The sequence below is a fragment of the Perognathus longimembris genome, chromosome 14 (genome assembly GCF_023159225.1).
Source record: "Perognathus longimembris pacificus isolate PPM17 chromosome 14, ASM2315922v1, whole genome shotgun sequence".
Taxonomy (NCBI): Eukaryota; Metazoa; Chordata; class Mammalia; order Rodentia; family Heteromyidae; genus Perognathus; species Perognathus longimembris.
This window is the reverse complement of record NC_063174.1, coordinates 41,827,157-41,850,773: the sequence shown is the minus strand read 5'-3', so window position 1 is coordinate 41,850,773 and position 23,617 is coordinate 41,827,157. Positions and strand designations below refer to the sequence as shown.

General features: G+C 41.5%; 1 protein-coding gene across 1 annotated transcript in view; it reads left to right on the top strand.

Moving 5' to 3' along the window:
* Positions 1 to 5,069: 5,069 nt before the first annotated feature.
* The window catches only part of Tmed10 (transmembrane p24 trafficking protein 10), a 34,673-nt gene continuing 16,125 nt past the window's right edge, over positions 5,070 to 23,617 (top strand). Inside the window, exon 1 of the mRNA XM_048362312.1 lies at positions 5,070 to 5,358. Within this exon, the coding sequence (XP_048218269.1) occupies positions 5,134 to 5,358 (225 nt within the window). The 5' untranslated portion in view covers positions 5,070 to 5,133. The remainder of the gene's footprint in view (positions 5,359 to 23,617) is intronic.

Genomic DNA, 23,617 nt, shown 5'->3' with positions numbered 1-23,617 from the left:
AACTCAGTGCCTGGGCACTGTCCTTGAGCTTTTTTGCTCAAGGCTAGAGCTCTACCACTTGATATCCACTTTCAGCTTTTTGGTGGCTCATTGGAGATAAGTCTCCTGTACTTTCTTGCCTGGGCTGGCTTTGAATCAAGATCCTCAGATCTCAGCCTCCTGAGTGACTAGGACTACAGGCATGAGCCAGCAGCGCCCATCTCCTTCTGATTCACTGGGTGGAGTGTACTTTAAATGTGTTTCATCTTTTACAGAGGTGAAGTTGAGAGCCTGTGGCTTATGTAGACTGGGGAGAGGCTGCATCCTCAGGGTGTTTCGTGTTCAGAGGCCCTGGTGGCTCAGGAGGCTCTTGGTGGGTCTGGCTGGGGAGTTTCAGTTTGACAGCATGCCAGAGAGCTTGCTGGCTAGGAAGAAGCATTTACTTGTCTGTGAGATATTTTTCATTTGGTTGGGATAAATAAGAGAAGGAATTTGCTTTGAGGGCTTCTGCTAATGTTGCTTTTGTAGAACTATTATTTATTGTGCCTAAGTTCTGAGCAGTATTTTAGGTTAAGGAGATGAAGCAGTAAAAAAAAAAAAAAAATCAAACAAACACAGATAAACCCAACACTGGTGGCGCACAGCTTTTAATCCTAGCCTCTCCAGGAGGCTGAGATTTTAGGATTGCAGGTTGAAGACAGCCCAGGCAGGAAAGTCCTTGAGACTTTTATCTCCAATTAATCACCAATAAAACAAAAATAGCTCTGTGGCTCAGTGGTCACTTGAGTGAGAAAGTTCAGAAACAGCACCCAGGCCCCGAGTTCAGGCCCCAAATCTACAAAAAAAGAAAAAAAAAGAACATAGAAATCCTTATAGTACATTTGAGTTAGAAGATAGACTGGTAAACATAATGAATAAATAAATAAATGTATTATATTAGAGGTGAAAGCTAAAGAAAAAAATGAGAGAAAGCAGAGACACAAAGGATAAGCACAAACACAACAGCAAAGAACTTGAGAGCTGTGACAGAAAAGTAACTCAGCTTCTCTGTGGCTCAATTTTTTCACCAGTAAATAAGGGTGTTTTGTATTTTGGTATGTATGCTGCAGAACTGGAGGTTGAACTCAGGGCCTCTAATTCTTACTCAGCTTTTTCAGTCACAACTGGTGCTCTAGCACTTAAGCCACATGCCTTACTTCCCAGTTTTTGCAGGTTAACTGGAGGTAAGAGTCAAATGGATTTGTCTGCCTGGGCTGGCCTTAAACCTCAATCTTCAGATCTCAGCCTCCTGAGTATAATTATATAATTATTTTTTAGCTGGCACTCAGCTAATTTTTTAAAAATGTAGTAAAGGACCATTTGTGTGTGTCTGTGTGTGTGTATGCGTGCGCTGGTCCTGGGGCTTGGATATTGTCCCTGAGTTTCTTAGGCTCGTCTAGTGCTTACCACTTGAGCCACAGAACCACTTCCGGCTTTTTCTGAGTAGTTTATTGGAGATAAGAGTCTTACAGACTTTCCTGTCCAGGCTGGCTTCAAACCTTGATCCTCAGATCTCAGAGCCTCCTGAGTAGCTAAGATTACAAGTGTGAGGCACCAGCACCTGGTAGACACGGGCTTTAATGGCTTTAAAACTAAGGGATTTTGAGTGCTGACTGATTTATTTTTTCCCCAAACTCTATTCAGGCTATTTTGAACTTCTTTCTCAATTATGTCCTAACTTTTGGACTTTTGTATCTATACCTTTTTCAGTTTTAATATCTCTGCCAAGTAGGCTGGGAATACCACCTAATGGCAAGAGTGCTTGCTTCGTATACCTCAGCACCATATATATAGAAAATGGTCAGAAGTGGTGCTGTGGCTCAAGTGGTAGAGTGCTAGCCTTGAGCAAAAAGAAGCCAGGGACAGTACTCGGGCCCTGAGTTGAAGGCCCAAGACTGGTGGAAAACATATATATCTGCCAAGTCACTTTAACCCAAATATCCCCTCACCTCTGATATTTACTGTTAGGAAAATGGAGGAGAAAGGAAGCAAACAGGTCAGACTCATCTCACAGGTGAGGACTGTTTATTGAAATACAGCAGCCAGAGACCATAGGCTTGGAGACTGTGTGGGGGTGAATTTGGGATCAGGTTTACATGGGGTCTGAGCAAGGAGGCAGAGGTGAATGAAAAAGCCCTTAGGTCTAGGAAGATGGGGACTTTTCAGTTGGGCCCACAATGAGCTGTTAACAGCTGGGCTTAGGTGAATTGCCCTGCCTGCACATCAAAGCAGGCCCACACATAGCTGGGTTTTTGCCTGGTGCCTGTATGGGCTTGGGACAATAGGGTGGGGGTCAATCCTTCCTTTACCCTAAGTCATTTTCTGCCCACTGACCTAACATGATCAATTGTTAGCTGTAAATCTCTACTTTCCCTTGTACTTCAAGTTCAGATTGATCTCTCTCCCCTACCAATTATCGTTGTCCATCAATCACCATAGTTTCCTTGAATTAGTAAGTGTCATGAATGATTGTTTCTTTAATACCACGAAAGTTCCTTGGATTTTCTTATCCTTAAAGTCCCTTGTCTGTAAAGTGAAAAGACTTGCCCAGACTGTTTCCCAAATTTTTGGAAAATGTCAAGTCACTAAGATATGTGAAAAAGGCCCAGCACGGCAATGCATCCCTGTGATAACAGGATTCAGGAAGCTGAGGCAGGAGGATTGAGACTTCTAGACTAAACTGGACTACATGGCAAGACCCTGATTCAATGGGAGAAAAAAAAAAGTGTGAAAATATCTTAAAATACATAAAACATTGTTATATAAGATCAAAATGAAAAAATAAAAAGGTAAACACCCACAGAGGCATTCCATGGACTGCAAATCTCTTCTTACTAAGGGTCAGTAGAGCCTTAGGAGTCTGCAGAGTAAACCATGAAGTAAATAACTGTTTCTACAGATTCCCTCAGCCTTGGCAGGGAAAACACCAATGCAAATTAGCAGGATGTACTCAGTAGAACTAGCAATCTTATCGCAGATCAGGGATAAACCAATCAAACCAAATGTTCCTAAGTGGATACCTCATAAAATAATCATTATAGGGCATTAGTCAAATTTAAAAATGTTTAACAACTCCTTTATGTTTGTTCTTGTTTTGTTTGTAGGACTTTAGTTCCAGGAAAGGAACTAGATGGACTTGATGGAGGGTTTTTTTGTTGTTTGTTTTTGTTTGTTTTTTAAAAGCTCAGCCAGCCCAGTGGCTCCTGCTCAGGAGGTTGAGATCAGAGGATCAAGCTTCAAAATCAATGTTGGGCAGATAAACCTGAGATACTCTTAGATGCAATTAATCAGCAAAAATCCAAATGTGAAGGTGTGGCTCAATTGGTAGAGAGCCAGCCTTGAGCAAAAAATAACTAAGTAATAACTTGAGGCCCTGAGTTCGAGCCCCAGTTACCAAAACACACACAAAAAAGTGTATTCATTTAGGTTTTTAAGGTCAGGTAGTTCATATTTCTGGGTATTTCTGCTGATGGTCAAAAAAGATTAATCAAGCTAGATGATTAAAAGCATAGACTATTGCGTAATCCTTGGTCTCTTTCATGGTTTTTAAGAGGTAGGGGCTATGTTTCTCAAGCTGGCTTCTAACTTGGGACCAAGCTGTCCTTCTGCCTCAACTTCTCCATATAGCTGGGACTATCGGTGTGCACTGCTGGGCCTGGCTTATATTACTTCATATATTCTTCAGCGTTTAGTCTGTGGTAGTAGTATCTAAATAACAATTTGTTAAATATGTGTAACATACATGCATTATACAGTGCTGACACACCATGTATACTCATCATTTCTGAAAGAATGCAGGATTACCACGCAAACATGCTTACTATATACTAGCCTGTTTGAGCCACAAATAGTGCATTTGAAACACACTTGTCTCCTCTAGTAACCTGGTAACATTTTATGTCCATCTGTCAGACTGGGCCATAACATGGTATTTTACTCAACTTAAATACAAAATTAAAAATTTCTCCAAATACAGCCTGGCATAGAAGACACTCAATGTTAAATCAATAAAATTCCAAAAAGGGTGAACAAATGTAGCAGTGGTACTCACTAGACACTGTTGAAAATGAACTATATAGCTTGTGAGTGAGGATGGGAGGGAAAAACTAGGAGAGAAAAAGGGAAAGGGTGACCTTATACAAAAAGAAATGTACTCATTACCTGATTTATGTAACTGTAACCCCTCTGTGCATCACCTTTATAATCACAATAAAAAGTTAATATAGAGGCTGGGAATGTGGCACGGTGGCACGGTGGTAGAGCGCTTGCCTAGCATGCATGAAGCCCTGGGTTCGATTCCTCAGCACCACACAAACAGAAAAAACCTTTAGTGGTGCTGTGGCTCAAGTGGTACAGTGCTAGCCTTGAGCAAAAAAAGCTCAGGGACAGTGCCCAGGCCCAGAGTTTAAGCCCTACCACTGGCAAAAAACAAACAAAAAAAACTTCACATAAATAAAGATAAATAAATAAGATTCCCAGTGAGAAAGCCAAAGTGTTGTTACTCCAGCCCGAATTCCAAGGTCAGGGGTGTGAACTAAAGGCTTGGCGTTCGTTCACTTGATGACCTCCGTACCGCTTCTCTGAGATAGTGGTCCACATACACTAATAACCACATTAAAATTTTCCGGGGAACTTTCCTCCCAAGTCTTCACTATTCCAGCCCGGGTGGCCACCTCCTCCTCCTCCGCGCCCCGCCCGCCCGCGGGCGGGAGGCCGGGCCCAGCCAAGGGCCTTGTGGCTGCCCCCTATTGGGCCTTGGTTGCTATGGTATCACGGGCCTTAAAAATCTCACAGGTGTAACTTCCGGAGGTTAAGTGGGAATTACTTCCAGGTCTGCCCATACTTGCCATGGCTGCCTCCGACGTTCTTAGCCGCAACAGAAACGGAACTGTAGACGTAAAATCCTGGCAAACCTGCTCTAACCACTTAAACTCGTCGTTGTGACATGGTACCGTATCCTTTTTCCCCCTTTGAAATTATTTGCTGTAAACTCGTCTCCTGTTAGCCAATCTCCAAAATGGCGCCGACGGCATCGAAAGGTCAGAGGTGAGTCACGTGGGCCCGCCCGGTTCCGGCGTGGTAGAGGCCCCGGGTGGAGAACAAGTCTCCGGCACCATGTCTGGTTTGTCCGACCCACTGGCCTGGCTTTGCCCTCGCCAGTTGGCGTTGCTGTTTCTCTTCCTGCTTGGCCCCAGCTCGGTCCTCACCATCTCCTTCCATCTGCCCATTAATTCTCGCAAGTGTCTCCGCGAAGAGATCCACAAGGACCTGTTAGTGACCGGCGCCTACGAGATCACCGACCAGTCTGGGGGCGCTGGAGGCCTGCGCACCCACCTCAAGGTGCGGCCCCGGGCGGCGCGGGGCGGGCGGGAGAGGCTCGGGAGGCCGAGTCGGGGAGGTGAGGGGGTGGGGGGGGGGATGGGGGCCGGCGGGGACGCGCGGAGGGGACCGCCCCCTCACTTCGCGGGGTTGGCGGCTTGGGACGGGGCGGGGCGCGGCGCGGCGCGGCGCCCGGGGCGGGAACTCCCTGAGAATGCTGCGCTGCGTTGACGGAAGTAGGGACCAGCCAGCCAGGGCGGCCTGCACTTAGAGTGGTTGCCAGGCCCCTATGCCTAATAGATCTGATGACCTGAAGAAATCTGGACGTTGAGGATTTGTAGGAGTTGACATTAGTGACACGCCAGGGTATCTACAGGGAAATAGCGGAAGACAATAAAACGTACCGCAATTGATAACATTTAAAAAAAAATATGTATCTGCTGTGTGCCTCACTTTAGCCTAGAAGGAGTTCGGTGAGGATAGGAATGTGGCTTAGCTGTAGAGTGCTGGCCTAGCATGCATGAAGCCCTGGGTTCGATTCCTCAGTACCACATACACAAAAAGACGGAAGTGGCGCTGTGGCTCAAGTGGTACAGTGCTAGCCCTAAGCAAAAAAGCTCAGGGACAGTGCCCAGGCCCTGAGTTCAAGTCCCAGTACTGGCACAAAAAAAAAAAAGAAAGAAAAGAAAAAGAGTAAATAGGTAATTAGTTCCATTTGGCAAGTGTGGAAACAGGCTCAGGTAGAATAAACTGGTGTTACAGATGGTATTTGTCGGGGGAACCGTCCTGTAACTTTATTCTTCTGTTCTTGTAATTCGCGGGATTGATTAAAGTCCATTGGTTACATAGTGGTCTTAGTTTCCAGTCTTTTCCTTGACTTACACCATACTGTGGACTCTTAAACTGGCGACTTGTTACTTCCCATAATGCTCTTTTATCATTTTCATGAGACTATTAGTATCCTGAGGGCAAGAATTACTTTCATATTCATGTTACTGCCTGGCTTCTGGTAAGCACTCAATAAAACTAGGACCTTAGTTAAATCTTGTGGGAATGACATCTTAATCTAAGGCTATTGAGAGGATCTTATTTCTTCAGTTACTCTACCAAGTCTGTTTTCTATTAAAGGTGGATGTTAGACACTAATGCAGAGTAGTCAGCAAACAAGAACTAATTGGACCAGATAAGCAGTGTTGACAAATGGGGGTGGTAGAGACTTAATTTGGAATATCGAGTCCTTTATAAACAAAAGCAAAAACAAACAAAAAAAAAAACCAGCAAGGGGCTGAGATGTAGCTCAGTGGCAAAGCCCTTGCCTAGCCAGTGCGTCCTGGGTTCGAGCCCCAGTACCAAAAAAGAAAAGACAAAAAAAAACAACAACAAAAAACCACAACAGCAAACAAACAGGGTCCTACTTTGTATTATAAGTTGGTCTGAAATTTGTTATGTAGCCCAGACTGGCATGGAATTCTCCAGCCTCCTGGGTTAGCTTTCCAGGTGCTGGGATTGTAGCCAGGTGCCATCACGCCCAGCTGTATGCACTTCTTTTTTTTTTTTTTTTTTTTTGGCCAGTCCTGGGGCTTGGACTCTGGGCCTGAGCACTGTCCCTGGCTTCTTTTTGCTCAAGGCTAGCACTCTGCCACTTGAGCCACAGCGCCACTTCTGGCCATTTTCTATATATGTGGTGCTGGGGAATCGAACCCACATGAGGCAGGCACTCTTGCCACTAGGCCATATCCCCAGCCCTGTATGCACTTCTTAAGGAGATTCCTTATGCAAGCACATGGGTCCTTTCATATCTGATTTTTTTTTTTTTGCCAGTCCTGGGGCTTGGACTAAGGGCCTGAGCACTGCCCCTGGCTTCTTTTTGCTTAAGGCTAGTACTCTGCCACTTGAGCCACAGCGCCACTTCTGGCCGTTTTTTATATATGTGGTGCAGGGAATTGAACCCCGGGCTTCATGTATACAGGGCAAGCACTCTTGCCACTAGGCCATATCCCCAGCCCCATATCTGATTTTTTTAAATGAAATTAGAAATCTAGATTTTGATGTTCATAAAACAAACTAGACAGTTATAAGCATGGATTATCGCCTAATCCTTGGGGTTTCTTTTTTTCTTTTTCTTTTTTTTTTTTTCTTTTTGTTCTAGTCCTGGGGCTTGAATTCAGTGCCTAGGTCCTGTCCCGGAACTCTTTTACTCAAGGCTAGTGCTCTAGCATGTGGGCCACAGCTCTTCTTCTGTCTTTTTTTTTGGCGGGGGGGGGGGGGCAGTCCTGGGGCTTGGACTCAGGGGCTGAGCACTGTCCCTGGCTTCATTTTGCTCAAGGCTGGCACTCTGCCACTTGAGTCACAGCGCCATTTCTGGCCATTTTCTATATATGTGGTGCTGGGGAATTGAACCCAGGGCCTCATGTATACGGGGCAAACACTCTTGCCACTAGGCCATATGTCCAGCCCTTCTTCTGTCTTTTTGATGGTTAATTGGAGGGAGATATGAGTTTCATAGACTTTCCTGTCCAGGCTGGCTTTGAACCTCAATCCTCAGATCATAGCCTCCTAAGTAGCTAGGATTAGGATTGTAAGTGTGAGCCACCAGTGTCTGATTTTGTTCATTTTAATTTTCTTTTCTTTCTTTCTTTCTTTTTTCCAATCCTGGGGCTTGAATTCAGGGCCTGGGTACTGTCCCTAAGCTTCTTTTTCTTAAAGCTAGCACTTTGCCACTTGAGCCACAGCCTCACTTCTGGCTTTTCCTGTTTATGTGGTACTGGTGAATCAAACCCTAGACTTCATGTATGGTAGGCAAGTACTCTACTACTGAGCCACATTCCCAGCCCCTTGGTTGGTTTTTTGTTTTTTGTTTTTTTTTGTTTTTTTGTTTTTTTTTTGCCAGTCCTGGGGCTCCACAGCGCCACTTCTGGCCGTTTTCTGTATATGTGGTGCTGGGGAATTGAACCCAGGGCTTCATGTAAACGAGGTAAGCACTCTTTGCCACTAGGCCATATCCAGCCCCCCCTTGGTTGTTTTAGGAGACAGGATCTGGGCTATGTTCATCAAGCTGGCTTCCAGCTTCTGGGATTAAGCCACCCTTCTGCCTCCATCTCTCAGTAGCTGGGACTACAGGTGTCAATCACTGGGCCTGGCTTTATTCCATATTTATCTTTATATATTCTTCAGCTCTTACTACGTGGTGGTAAGTATCTCTAAACTCTTTTTAATCTAGAGCAATCCATTCTTCTTAGGGCTTCTTTTTTTTGTTTTTTTTTTTGCCAGTCCTGGGCCTTGGACTCAGGGCCTGAGCACCACCCCTGGCTTCTTCCGGCTCAAGGCCAGCACTCTGCCACCTGAGCCACAGCGCCCCTTCTGGCCGTTTTCCATATATGTGGTGTTGGGGAATCGAACCAAGAGCTTCATGTGTAGGAGGCAAGCACTCTTGCCACTAGGCCATATTCCCAGCCCTTAGGGCTTCTCTTTTTTTTTTTTTTTGACCAGTCCTGGGCCTTGGACTCGGGGCCTGAGCACTGTCCCTGGCTTCCTTTTGCTCAAGGCTAGCACTCTGCCACTTGAGCCACAGCGCCACTTCTGGCCGTTTTCTATATATGTGGTACTGGGGAATTGAACCCAGGGCTTCAAGTATGCGAATTAGGGCTTCTTTTTTAATGCTTGCAGTTTGTTTTAATAGTTGTCCTTGATAGATGCCCTACATTTTGCATTTATCTTGTTTTCTTTTGGATGTATCATTTAACCAATTTAGCCTCCCACCATTTCTTGTAAATTATAAGGACAAAATTAGATTCAGTTTTATCTTTTGGTTAGAGTACTTCACATGGTGTGAGGATAGGAACACGCACTACTTTTTGTGCCACTAAACGTGGTCACTGTGTTTAAATGTGTACTAGAGTCTTACTGCTACAGTAATGAGTTACCACAAACTTAGTGGCTCATAGACATTTAGAGGTCTGGAGGTCAAAAGTCCTAAAATCAAGGTGTCACACGGGCTGTGTTCCCTGATTTGTACAGCTTCTGTAACTATCTACATTCTTGGCTCCTGGCTAATTATTTCCTCCATCTTCAAAATCAGTGCCATACTGTCAAGTCTTTCTCCTCTTTTTCTGTCCCTTTTTCTCTCTTGCTCAGAAAATATTGACTCTTGCCTCCCTTTTATAAGCACTCTTACAGTTATTCTACCCCTAAGACCCTTAATTTAACCAAACCTGTAAAATCCTTTTTGCAGTAAAATATTAAGCAGTTTTGGGGGATTAGACTGTGGGTTTCTTGGTGAGAGGTCAGTCATATATCTGCCTCCATTGTAAAGCTTCCCATTAAGCTTTCACTTATACTTGCCTAATGACTATTAAATGAATTTATTCATTAAGCTTGCAAAAAGATGATTTTCTAATCTTGTTATTCCACATTTAATAACTAGAATTATTCTTAGGGAATTTATGAGAATTATTTGTGTATGGTTAGGTAAATGGTTTTAAAGAATACCATGTAGCTCTTTAAGAAAAAAAAAAAAAAAAAGATGCAGCCAGACACAGGTGGCTCCAGCCTGTAATCCTGCCTACTCAGGAGGCTGAGATCTGAGGATCACCATTGGAAGCCAGCCCAGGCAGAAAAATTGGAGAGACTCTTATCTCCAATTAACCACCAAGAAAATAGAAGTGGAGCTATGGCTCAAAGTGATAGAGCTCTAGCCTTGAGCAAAAGAGCTTGATAAAGAAAATAAAAAAGCTATAAAGGATTGGATGCCTGACTCAGGTAGTAGAGTTTAGCCAGTATATGGCGCTGAGTTCAAACTCCAGTACTGACAAAAGAAAAAAAGGTAGGGGGAGGCAGTAGATCCACAAATTCTGGCATATTATATGTAGGATCTACTATAAAGAAAAAAAGTAAGTCAGGGGAGAAAACAAGGGAAGAGATTACTGTTAAAAAATAAATGGGGCTGGGAATATGGCATAGTGGTAGAGTACATGCACGAGGCCCTGGGTTCAGCACCACATAAACAGAAAAAGCTGCAAGTGGCATGTGGTTCATGAGGTAGAGTGCTAGCCTTGAGCCGGGAGAAGCCAGGGACAGTGCTCAGGCCCTGAGTCCAAGCCCCAGGACTGGCAAAAAATTAAAATAAAATAAATGTAATTAGTACCTGACTTATGTAACTGTAAACCCTCTGTACATCACCTCTATGATAACAATAAATTTTTGTTTGTTTTCTGTTTTTTGTTTTTTGACTAGTGTATAAAGGTAACTTAGAGGGATACAGTAATTTTCCTGTGTCTGTGTGTGTGTGTGTTGCTGGCTAGTGGTTGATCTTAAGTCATTGCGCCCATATTCTTCTTATACAGCCGGCAGCCTAGACAGTAGAGTCCTCTGTGAATTGAGCCAGCTGGCTTCAGACCAGAATTTGGGCTTCCAAACAAGCCTCCGACTTGGGGGAGATTGATGTCATCTGCTTTATCCTGTGCCCCCAACCTCATTGTTCAGTATAACATGTGGGAAATCAAGAGACTAGTTGTGAAGAAAGAACAAGGCTTTGTTTGTGCCTAAAAGGGTCATGCTAGAGGTTTTTACCGTAAATAACTTTGGAACAGTATGAAAAAAAACATTTGATCTGGCGTCACCCCCACAGTAGTATTGTTAGGGCATTCTCATTCCCTCCCCCCTCTATCCCCTTTCCTTCCCTGCATCCCCACCCTCTCCAGGGAAGAGTGACGTATTGCCTATGTTAAGTTAATGTAGCAAATGCTGATAGAAGCAGGAAGACAGCATCTATCTATTATCTTAGCAGTGCCTGGAAATTTTCCATTTCTGGTTTTCAACACTCTACAAAAAAAAAAAAGGAAAACAACAATAAAAAGACTCCTTGATCAACTAAAAGGAAATACCTACTGTGAACTATTTTGTATCCCTTCAGCTTTTAAATCTTGCTTCTTTTCCCTTGAAGGTTCGCCTGCCTGCCTGCCTACCTACCTGCCTGCTTCCTCCCTCCTCCTCCTCTTCCCTCCTCCTCCTCCTCCCTCCTCCTTCTCCTCCCTCCTCTTCCTCCTCCCTCCTCCTCCTCCCTCCTCCTCCTCCTCCCTCCTCCTCCTCCTCCCTCCTCCTCCTCTTCCTCCTCCTCCTCCTCCTCCTCCTCCTCCTCCTCCTTTCCCTTCTCCTCCTCCCCCCTCCCCGCCCCCAGGACATTAACCGTTTGGGCCCTAACCACCCTTGGGGTTGATGGACACAGCCTACTTTACCTAATCTATTAGTACTGGTAGGATAGAAGTATAGTTATTTAGTAAGTGTTTATAGAGTTCCGAGTTGTCATTAACAATCATAATAGTAACCTTTACTGAATGCTTGTTATGTGAAAGGCACCTCAGGAAGGATGTACAGATACTGTCCTTATTTTGCAAATAAGGCACAGAGAGGTTAAGGGACATGATTAAGAGTTAAAGGCCTTTTTTTTTTTTCACCTAGTGTCATCGCAGTGATTTGAGCAGATCAGAATCAGACTCTAGAACTGTCCACTGTAACTATTAGGTTGTACTATCTCTCAAAGGGAGAAAGCTAGGTGTTTCTATTTAGTTCCTTTCTTATTTTGCATTAGAATTTCTGTTCAGGAACTACAAGTTTAGTGGTTTTGAAATAATTGTATACCACATATTGTACCGCAGACTGATCATAACCTGAAGAAGACACAGTGCAGGCAGGAGCCATTTTAGAGGAAATTACATTCTCATATTTCTACCAAGGAAACCAAAGCTACAAGCTGGTTTACCTCTGCTCTTCCCAGCAAAGACATTTTGTGTTTAGTTTATTTTTCTTTTTTCTTAGTACAAAGAATTGAATCCAGGGCTTTGTGCATTCTAGGCTGTGGTTGTGCCATGTCCCCAGCCCTGTTTTTCATATTTTAAATGAATCAAGGGAGAATACTGTTGAACTGTTAGGATATAGAGCTGATGTTGGCAAATAAAAGCATTGTGTTACTGTGCCAGTAGCAAAACAGACTTGCCACCTCACCTGTGATTCGTATGCCATCTTACATGAGTAAGTGTAAACTTGTTAATAAACTATGTGCATATACCTCAAAAGTATGTGGTGCCTGTGGCTACCTGAGAGGCTGAGAATGGGAGGACTATCCCTCGAGGCCAGCTCAAGCAGAAAAGTTCACAAGAGTCCCTTCTCAACCTGTAGGTGGGTTCAGTTTCACAGCTATTCCAGGCTGCATGGGAGGCTGAGATGAGGAAGACTTCGATGCCAGCCAGCCTAGACAGAAAAGTCTTGAAGCCTTTGTCTTCACAGAGGAAAGCTGTACCCAGTGGTGTGCTTGTGTGATCCCAGTAATGGAGGGAGGCCTAAAGTAGAAGCTTGGGCAAGTGACTCCCTAGAAAATAACTGGTGAAAAACAGGGCTAGAGGCATGGTTCATTTGTATTGTGCCAGCCTAGAAAGCTTGCTGACCAATGTTCAAACCCCAGTATCCCCACAAACACAGAGTGTGAAAGTGCTTGCTTGGCTCTGGCTTACTTACATTTGAAAATCTGGAGATGTATATGTGTTTGGCTTGACTTTTTTTAAAAAATAAACTTATTTTAGAAGTTTGAAATTGAAAAAATAGTGAAAGAAAGTTCTCACATACCTCACACCTAGTATCTCCTTTTGTAAGGAAAGTGGATAGTGATCGAGTAGTATTTGAGCCAATATGGATATATTATTACTAATCCAAGTCCTTATATCTTGTGAGGTAGGTGTGTGTGTGCGTGCGTGTGCATGCATGTGCGTGCGTGCGTGTATTGGTACTGGGGCTTGAACTCAGCCTGGGTGCTGTTGTCCCTTAGTTTTTTTCACTTAAGGCTAATGCTTTACTGCTTAACTGAGAGCTCCACTTTCTACATTTTCCTGGTTAATTGTAGCTAAGAATCTCACAGACTTTTTCTGCCCAGGCTGGCTTTGAACTGCAATCCTCCAGTCTCAGCCTCCTGAGTAGCTAGCTAGACTTAGACTAGGGGCACACCAGTGCTTGGCTCTTTTTTTTTTTTTTAAAGAAGGAGTTTCAAGGTGTAGCCCATTCTAGCCTCCAACTCTTTATGGCCTTAAAATTTCGATACTCCTGCCTTGGACTCCTGAGTAACTCGAATTACAGGTGTGCACCACCATACATAGCTAGACTCCATCCTTGGTCCAAATTTCCATTGTTTTCCCCATGTAATACCTCTTTCTGTTCTGGGATCCCATCCTGGATAACATTTTAGTTATGTGTCCTTGGGCTCCTTTAGTTTGTACCAGTTCCCTTCCTTGTTTTGAATACCTTTCTGAATTTGAGAGGTACTAGTACAATATTTGTAGGCTGACTCTCTCTTGGTATTCTTATCATATGGTAGATCTATGGGTTTGGGCAAAGACCACAGAGGTCAGATGTCATTTTCATTACATTGGACTATATTCATATCTTTAGCAAGAGTAGTTGAAAATGATGACTTTCCTAACAAATTATTGTTCATGTTCCAGGAAAATTGTCCCTGAGATAAATTTGTTAACTTTCATCAGAAAACAAATGATGTGTAGCCCAGCTTATTTCTCTTTTATAGTCTTTTTTTAATCTTGGCTTCCAGAAAACTTGAGCCAGATTTATTGTGCAATTCTCATTTTCACTTGAAACACCTATTTGTTTCTTCCTCCTGATGACCTCCATTCTGTTTTACTCCTCATTGTTTTTATTGACCTAAGCTACTTAAAGCTCCTTTTGTATTGGGCAGGCTATTATCTTGAATGTTTGGTAAAGGAATTGGGCAGGCTTGAGAAGCAGGATCTCAAGAACCTCCTTTCAGTCAATTCTTACAATGGTCCAAGAAAATAGATTTTTTTTTTTGGTGGGTGATAAGGCTTGAACTCTGGGCTTGGGCATTGTCCCTGAACTCCTCAGCTTACAGTGTCACTTCTAGTTTTCTTAATTGGAGGTAAGAGTCCCAGGGACTTTTCTTCAGGCTGGCTTTAAACCACGATCCTCAGATCTCAGCCTCCTTAGTAGCTAAGATTACAGGCATGAGCCACAGGTGCCCGGCTAAGAAAATAAAATTTTAGGTTTATTTTCCTAGTGATCTTTTCCATATTTGACAATTTCAGTGTGAGCATTCATATGTTATTTATATCAGCTACTCTGCATATACAATTAATGCCTTTTTCACTGCTTTTTAAGATAGAGACTTCAGTTTGCTTTTCTTGAGATGATATTTAGAAACAGATATCTATTGCTTCCCATTCTTTGATGACCTGTTTTATAGCTTGATATTACCTTTGTTTAAATAACTTTTTAAATAATGTAAGTATTTGGTTAAAAAAAATTTTGAGAAGTTGCTATTATAATGTAGGGAAAGCAACAGCTGTTTAGCCAAGAAATTTTTTTTTTTTTTATTCTGAGGGTCAAACTCAGGGCCTGTACATGCTATTAAGCTCTACCACTGAACTATATTACCTACCCTTTATTAGAATTGTGTGTGTTTGTGTGTGTGCATGTATGCGGGTCCTGACACTTAGGTGCTCTCTCTAGGCTTTTTTGCTCAAGGCTAGCACTCTGCCACTTGAACTACAGCTCTACTTCTAACTTTTTGCTGGTTAATTGGAGATAAGAGTCTCATAGAGTTTCCTGGTTGGGCTGGCTTTGAGCCGAGATCCTCAGGTCTCAGCCTCCTGAGTAGCTAGGATTATAGGCATGTGCTATGGTGCCCAGCTTCCTTTATTAGAATTTAAGAAGAAAAAATAAAACCAGATGATCTTTGGGCCCGACTTAGAACATTTTACTTTTATTTTTTTGGCCAGTCTTGGGCTTTAAACTCAGGGCCTGAGCACTGTCCCTGGCTTCTTTTTGCTCAAAGCTAGCAGTCTGCCACTTGAGCTACAGCGCCATTTCTGGCCGTTTTCTATATATGTGGTGCTGAGGAATTGAACCCAGGGCTTCATGTATATGAGGCAAGCACTCTTTCCACTAGGCCATATTCCCAGCCCATCTTAGAACATTTTAATGAAAGGAAATTTAAAACCATCATTTCAGCTGGAGTTTACCAGCTCTGATTAGTCTCATTCCTAGTCCCTATTTTTTAGCTACTTACTGGTTTATGTAGTGGTATTGGAGTTAGGAATTTGCCTTTGTTTTGTTTTTCTACTTAGCTCTATTTTTCTTTTTATTAGCATCAGTTCTAGAAAGGAGAGTTCATTTCTTCAAAATTATGATGTTTTGTGCCTCTATTGGGTTTGAACTTAGGACCTTGAACTTACCCACACTTTTTTGCTCATTAATTGGACATATGATCTGTTTATGTTCTCATTGTATAACAGAATTATTCATTGTGTTAACTTTGCCCCTCTCCCCTTGCCCTCCTCCAAACAGTTACATAGTAAGACTCATGTTTTATGTCCATATGTATATATGTAGATCTATGTGGGTATATATAAAAATGCATACAGATGGAAGAAGACATAGAGTATAAGTTTGGCTTATCTCACTCGACATGTTGTTCTCCAATTTTTAAAAATTATTTTTATTATTTATTTATTTTGGGGGGAGGTCAGTTGTGGGGCTTGAGCTTTGGGCCTAGGCACTGTCCCTGAGCTCTTCAGCTCAAGCCTAATGCTCTACCACTTTGAGCCACAGTGTCATTTCCTTGTTCTCCAATTCTCCATGGGAATTATATAATTTCATTATGGCTATATAGTAGTCTATGGTAGATCTACCTGACCTTTTCTTTCTTTCTTTCTTTTTTTCCTCCAGTCCTAGGGCTTGGGACTCAGGGCCTAAGCACTGTCCCTGACTTCTTTTTGCTCAAGGCTAGCACTCTACCTGTTGAGCCACAGCACCAACTTCCAGCTTTTTCTGTGTATGTGATGCTCAGGAATCCAACCCAGGACTTTATGCATGCTAGACAAGCACTCTGCCGCTAAGCCACATTCACAGCCCCTCTACCTGATCTTTATCCATTCCATCTGTTATTAGGCCTTTCTGATTCCACTGTTTGTTGTGAACAGTGCTGCAATAAACTTAGTTATGCAGGTGTCTTTATTATTTTTTTATTATTAATTAAAAAAATTTTGACACGGTGTTGTGCAAAAGGGGTACAGTTACATAATAGGGCAATGTGTACCTTTCTTGTGATATCTTACACCCTGTTTTTCTTTCCCTTCCCTAGATCAGGTAGACATATATACAATACACAGTGTACCAAAAACATATACAGTAGCCACGTGGCCTTCACCAAAGGAAATTCACCTAGGACTTTAAATGTAACATCAACAATAGAGTTTGCTTATCCTTGTCTTATATGAACATATATACATAGCTTTTGAGCTATTGTGATCCACTGAGAGGTCTGTTTTTGACCTTTATATATTGAGTAGTTGTTTGGTTTTAGTTACATAATGTAGGGTCGCTGACCCAAACTGGTGGGAAATACCATTTGACAAGAAGTTTTTGGTTTCGCAGACCTGGTCTCTACTGTCTCCCCCTCCCCCCACCTTAACAGTCATATATCAAGGAGATCATGCCCCTTTGTTTTCTGTGTTCTAGGCTTGTCTCGCTCAACATAATTTGTTCAAATCCTAACCTGTGAATTTCCAATATTCCCTGCGAATACCAATATTTCACCATTTCTAATCGCTATGTAGTATTCCATTGTGTATAGGTACCATATTTTTTGGATCCATTCATCTGTGGAGGGGCATCTGGTCGTTTCCATATTTTGGCTATTGTGAATTGTGCAGCAATAAACATGGAAGTGCAGATGTCTTTTTGACATCTTGAGGCCTGTTGTTCAGGATAGATGCCTGGGAGTGGTATGGCTGGGTCATAGGGTATGTCTATGTTGAGCTTTTTGAGGAACCTCCGTTATGCAGGTGTCTTTACCTTTTGTTTTGGTTTGTCTTTGCCAGTCCTGGAACTTGAACTCTGGGCTTGGGTGCTGTCCCTGAGCTTCTTTGTGCTCAAGGCTAGGGCTTTAGCACTTGATCTTTGTACCACTTCCAGCCTTTTCTGAGTAGTTTATTGGAGGTAAGAGTATCACACTTTCTTGCCCCGACTAGCTTTGAACTGCAATCCTAAGATCTCAGTAGCTAAGATCTAAGATCCTAAGATCTTGAGTAGCTAGGATTTACAGGTATGAGCCACTGGTGCCCAGCACAAATGTCTTTCTTACATATTTCTTACATATTCATTTATTTTTCTTTTGATATATGCCCCAAGTGGTATGGTAGGATCATCTGAGAAGTTTTTAGTTTATTGACTTCCATAGTGATTCCCATAGTTACGTTAGTTAACATTCCCACCAACAGTGTTATGAGGGTTCCTTTTCCCTTTACGTTCTCACCAGCATTTGTTGTTTATTTTCTTGATGGCTTCCATTCTGACTGGGATGAGATGAGACATTAGTGTGGTTTTCATTTACAGGATTCCCTTTGTGGCTAAGGATATTGAACATTTCCTCAAGTCTCTTAGCCATTTGTAAACTGTCCAGGTTACTTGCCTATTTATTTGTTGGATTTTTTGGTTCTTTTGCTCAATTTTTTTTAGTGCTTTGTATCTTCTGGATATTAATCTTTTTATTTTTATTTTTATTTTTTTTGGCCAGTCCTGGGCCTGGCTTCTTCCCGCTCAAGGCTAGCACTCTGCCACCTAAGCCACAGCGCCCCTGCTGGCCGTTTTCCATATATGTGGTGCTGGGGAATCGAACCGAGAGCTTCATGTGTAGGAGGCAAGCGCTCTTGCCACTAGGCCATATTCCCAGCCCCTGGATATTAATCTTTTATCTTTTGAATAGCTAGTGAATATTTTCTCCAGTTCTGTGGGTTCTCACTGGGCTCTGGTTGATGTTTCTTTTGTGGTGCAGAAACTCTTTAATATAGTCCCATTTGTCAGTTCTAGCTCCTATCCTCCAAGTTCTGAATTCGCATTCAGACAAGAAAAAATCATTGTCTGAAACTTTAAGAGTTTCTCCTATATTTTCCAGATTTTAAATTTCAGTCTTCTTTGATTTTTGTACAAGGCAAGTGAAGTCCTGCAATACCCAGCTTTCCCAGTACCATTTGTTGAAGAGGCTGTCTTTTCTGTTTATATGGTGCTGAGGAATCAAACCCAGGGCTTCCTATATGCTAGGCAAGTACTCTATTGCTAAGTCACATTCCCAGCCCAGAGGCTGTCTTTTCTCCAGTGTGTTTTTGGTTCCTTTGTTAAAAAAAAATCAGTTGGCTTTAGCAGTGTTGTTTTTATTACTGTTTTCTATACTGTTTCATTGGTCTTCAGGTATGTTTTGTGCCAGTTACCAAGCTGTTTTTGTTATGATGACTCTGTGATATAATTTGAATTCTGATATTATGATACCTCCAGCTGTGCTTTTTTTCCTAAACTCAGAATTGCTTTTACTATTTGGAGCCTTTTATGCTTCCATATGAATTTGCTTTTCCTATTTCTGTGGCTTTGATGGGTATTGCATTGAATTGATTGTTTTTGGTAGTATGGCTGTTTTTCATGATAATGGTTCTGCCAACCCATGAACATAAAAGGTCCTTTGTCTTCTGATGTCTTCTTTGATTTCTTTCTTTAAGACCACATTTTTTTTTTTTTTTTTGGCCAGTCCTGCGGCTTGGACTCAGGGCCTGAGCACTGTCCCTGGCTTCTCTTTGCTCAAGGCTAGCACTCTGCCACTTAAGCCACAGCGCCACTTCTGGCCATTTTCTATATATGTGGTGCTGGAGAATTGAACCCAGGGCTTCATGTATAGGAGGCAAGCACTCTTGCCACTAGGCTATATTCCCAGCCTAAGACCACAATTTTTGACACCCTGCTTTTTTTTGGTAACCACAAAAAGCAAAAATAGTTTTAATTTCATGTTAATATTTGAGCCTGAACTCAGAGCCTTGCACTTTCCCTTAGCTTTTATGCTCAGGGTTGGCACTCTGTCACTCAATTTCTGGCTTTTTGCTGTTTAATTAGAGGTAAAAGTCTCGTAGACTTTTCTGCCCAGGCTAGCTTCAAACCATGATCTTAACATCTCAGCCTCCTGAGTATATTACAGAACCACTGGCACCTGGCAGGACTGTAGTCTTTCTTGTAGAGGTCTTTCACTTCTTTATTTTCAAGAGTTTTCTTGTTTTTAGGCTACTGTGAATGGATTTATGTTCCTAATTTCTTTCTTAGCCTGTTATTGGTATATAGAATAGCTACAGAGTAAAAACATTATTATTATTAAGGTAATGTACAGAGGGGTTATAGTTGCATAAGTCAGGTAATAATACATTTCTTTTGGACATTGTCACTCCTTCCTTTGCTCTCTCCCATCCCCAAGGCTACAGATTTTTGGGAATTATTTTTATATCCTGCTATATTTCTGAAGGTGTTTACTAGGTCTAGAAGTTTTTTTTTTGGTAGAGTTTGTAGATTCTGCTAAGTATAGGATCATATAATCTGCAACAAAGAATAGTTTTACTTCTTCCATCCCTATTTGAATCTCTTATTTTTCTTGCCTTATTCATCTGGCTAGGAATTCTAGTACCATATTGAATAAGAGTGGGGTGCGTGGACACTAGATACTATACTGTTTCTGGACTTTTGTGCTCCAGGCTAGTGCTCCAGCCACTTGAACCACAGCTTCACTTGCAGCTTTTTTGGTGAGTAACGAAATGAGTCTCACAGATTTTCCTGCCTATGCTGGCTTTGAACCTTGTTCCTCAGCTCTTAGCTTCCTGAATAGCTATGATTTCAGGCATAAGTCACTGGTGTGTGGTAAATCAGTGGTATGTGTATATTTTATGTCTGGCATTCACATATAAGAGAAAAGATAAAACTCTGTGTGTGTGTGTATGTGTGTATGTTTAAGCGTGTGTGTGCACATGCCAGAACTGGAGATTGATCTCAGGCTCACTCTCTCACTTAGCTTTTTTTTTTTTAATTAAAAAATTGTATTGTTACTATAAAGGTGATTTACAGAGGGATTATAGTTATATCAGTTGGGTAGAGTACATTTCTTTTTGGACAATGCCACCTGTGGCTTTTTTGCTCAATGCTGGTGCTCTGCCATTTGAGCCACATCTGCAGTTCAAGCATCTTGATGTTTAATTGGAGATAAGTCTCATGAATTTGTCTGTTTGGGATGACTTCAAATATCTGCCTCCTAAATAATTGTGATTATAGATATACATCACTGCCATCTGGCTGTTACCTATTACTTTTTCCCCATAAGATTAATATAGTTTTGTTACTAAATATCTGTGAGGTTACAGGAACTAGGTAGAAAACAGGTAGGTAGGTAGGATATGTTAGAATCTCCCAACAGTCCCAAGTGACCCGGCCCAACATAAAAGGTTAGTTGTCAAGTTGCCTACCTGGATTTTCAAATATCCATATAAATATTTCTTTAATTTTTTATATTTATTTATTTTGCCAGTCCTGAATCTTGGACTCAGAGTCTGAGCACTGTCCTGGCTTCTTTTTGCTCAAGGCTAGCACTCTGCCACTTGAACCACAGCACCACTTCTGGCCTTTTCTATATATGTGGTGCTAAGGAATCGAACCCAGGGCTTCATGTATAGGAGGCAAGCACTCTTGCCACTAGGCCATATTCCCAGCCCCTATATAAATATTTTGACACAGTTTCTGGGAGATAAGTTTTCTGATAGAAAGCTACAGTGTGAGTCCTTTGCTTGCAACCTCTAATAGTTCAGTTACATCTCCTTCCTAGAATGAACCACTAATAATTTTTCAGGTGACATAAAGTAAATGATTCTTTGGTGATTTCAGTTCTATGCAACTTGGAAGAGGACAGTTTAAGCAAGGTTTGCTCCTCCTGTATATTAGTTGGAGGTATGGATTGTTCTGAAGTCATTCAAAATATGTGACAAATTTCTTACATTAATTTTGCCAAGCACTCCAGGAAGCTTTTTTTTTTAACCAGTGTCCTAATAAGAGTTTATGACTTGCATTTAAGTACATTTATGATCTAGAGACTCCTTTCCTTAAGGTAAAACGTGTGTGCATGTGTGTGCTCTTAAGAGTTGTAATTACATTTGTGGGCTATGGGAGTAGGAAAGTGAGTGCCAGAATAGGTGAGCTGATCTGAAGAAAAGAAGAGTGGTACAACACTGGTGACCTCACATTACTTTGGTATTTGATTAATTCTCAGACCTGTTTACCTTGTTTTAATATGTGTTAGCCAATGTTTTCCATTAGTCCTTTTTTATAGTCTTTCTTTTTGATTATTCAGAAAAAGTATCTTTAGAGCTAACTTTTCCCTTATAGATTATGTAGCTCTTACTGACTTCAAGGTCTTTAACCTTGTGGCTGCTTGCTGATCTCTCAAGGTGAGGATGATAATGTTGTTTCACATGGGAGGACTCAGCTCTCTGATTTGTACTGAGTTAAAGGATCCAAAGAGTGTGTCTCTCTTGACTTCTGGCATTCCACTTGACTTCATATTTGCCATCTCCTCTACCCTGAATGTCTTTACTCCTATTCTTCCTTTGGTTAAGATTCATCCTTCAAGACCCAATGTATGTTACTGCCAAGTATTTTCTGACCCTCCATAACATGGTATCTGTCCATATCTTTAGTAGAGCACTCTTTTTTTTTTTTTTCATTTCACTTGGTATAATTGATAATAGAAATTGTGGGCTGGAAATGTGACTTAGCAGTAGAGTGCTTGCCTAACATACATGAAGCGCTGAGTTCAATTCCTTAGCACCACATAAACAGAAAAGGCCAGAAGTGGCACTGTGGCTCAAGTGGTAGAATGCTACCTTTGAGCAAAAAGAAGCCAGGGACAGTGCTCAGGCCCTAAGTTCAAGCCCCAAGACTGGCAAAAAGAAATTTTATATATATATATGTATATATATTTATTCAAAAGAAATTTTATATATAAATACATATATTCAAAGTAAACAACTTGCTGCTTTTATATGCATTGTAAAATGATTACCAAAATCAATTTAATTAGCATTTTATTGCCTCATACAAACAGCCAATTGAGAAAAAGGAGCCCAACCTCACTAATCATCAGGCAAATACAACTCAAAACCAAAACAAAAGTCCTGTTTTTTATCCCTCTCCTCATGTAGGACAATAGTCTTAGTTTGAAGACGAGAACTTTCTTACTTATTCTTTGGAACCAGTGATCAACGTAGATCTAGATATTTTAAATATTTGATAAATAAATTCTTTTGGGTGACAGAAAATACTATATTAACTGCTATTAGAAATTTTAGAAGATGTGTCATAAAACCTTTTTATTAACACATCCTTTCAAATTTATCAGCGATAATTTTCTTTAGTTATTATGGAACTTAAAAAAAATTAAATACTACTTTTGTCCATACGTTTGACATATGTTGTTGTGGAAAGTAAAAAAAAAAAAAAAACAGGCACTGGTAAGCTAACACTGTAGTCCTACTCAGGACATTGAGATCTGAGGATCTCTGTTCCAAGCCAGTTTGGAGAGAAAAGACTGTGAGACTTTTATTTTCAATTAAGCCAAAAGCCAGAAGCCAAGGTGTGGTTCAAGTGGTAGAACACCAGCTTGAGTGAAAAAGCCAAGCAAGGGCATGAGGCTCTAAGTTCATGGCCCAGTACTGGGGTACGCGCACCCCTCCCTTCCCCACACATACAAAGAAAAGGCAATCTCTTACCATTCATAACTAAGTACTGTTAGTATTTATAAATACATAACTTAAATGTAGTACTAAATTTTCAATTTTAAATTTTCATTTATAAAAGAATTCTATTTTTAACAAATAGTATTAGAACATCTGGCTTAACATAACAAAGCCACTGCTTTCTATTGCAAAGTAATTTCCTGTCTTAGGTGATGAAATATGCCTCCCCCAACCTCCTATTCAGGGCTTCATGCTCTTGCTTAGGTTTTTTGCTCAAGGCTGGTTCTTTCCCACTTAAGTCACTCTTCCATTTCTGGCTTTTTAGTGGTTAATTGGAGATAAGAAACTTTTGAATTATCTACCCAGGCTAGCTTAGAGCCAGGATCCCAAAACTTCACCCTCCTGAGTAGCTAGGATTACTAGCATGAACTACTGGCACCTAGTGAAATAGGCCTTTTGTTCAGATAGCAGATGCTCTCAGCTAGAAATGACTATGTCACAGCCAGGTATGGGTGGCTCACATTTATAATCTTAGCTACTCAGGAGGTTGAGGTCAAAGGATGTAGGTTCAAAGCTAGCTCTGTCAGAAAAGTCGCTGAGACTCTTATCTCCAATTAACCACACACACACACAAAAACAACCACCAAATCGAGAAATTGAGCTATGGCACTACTAGT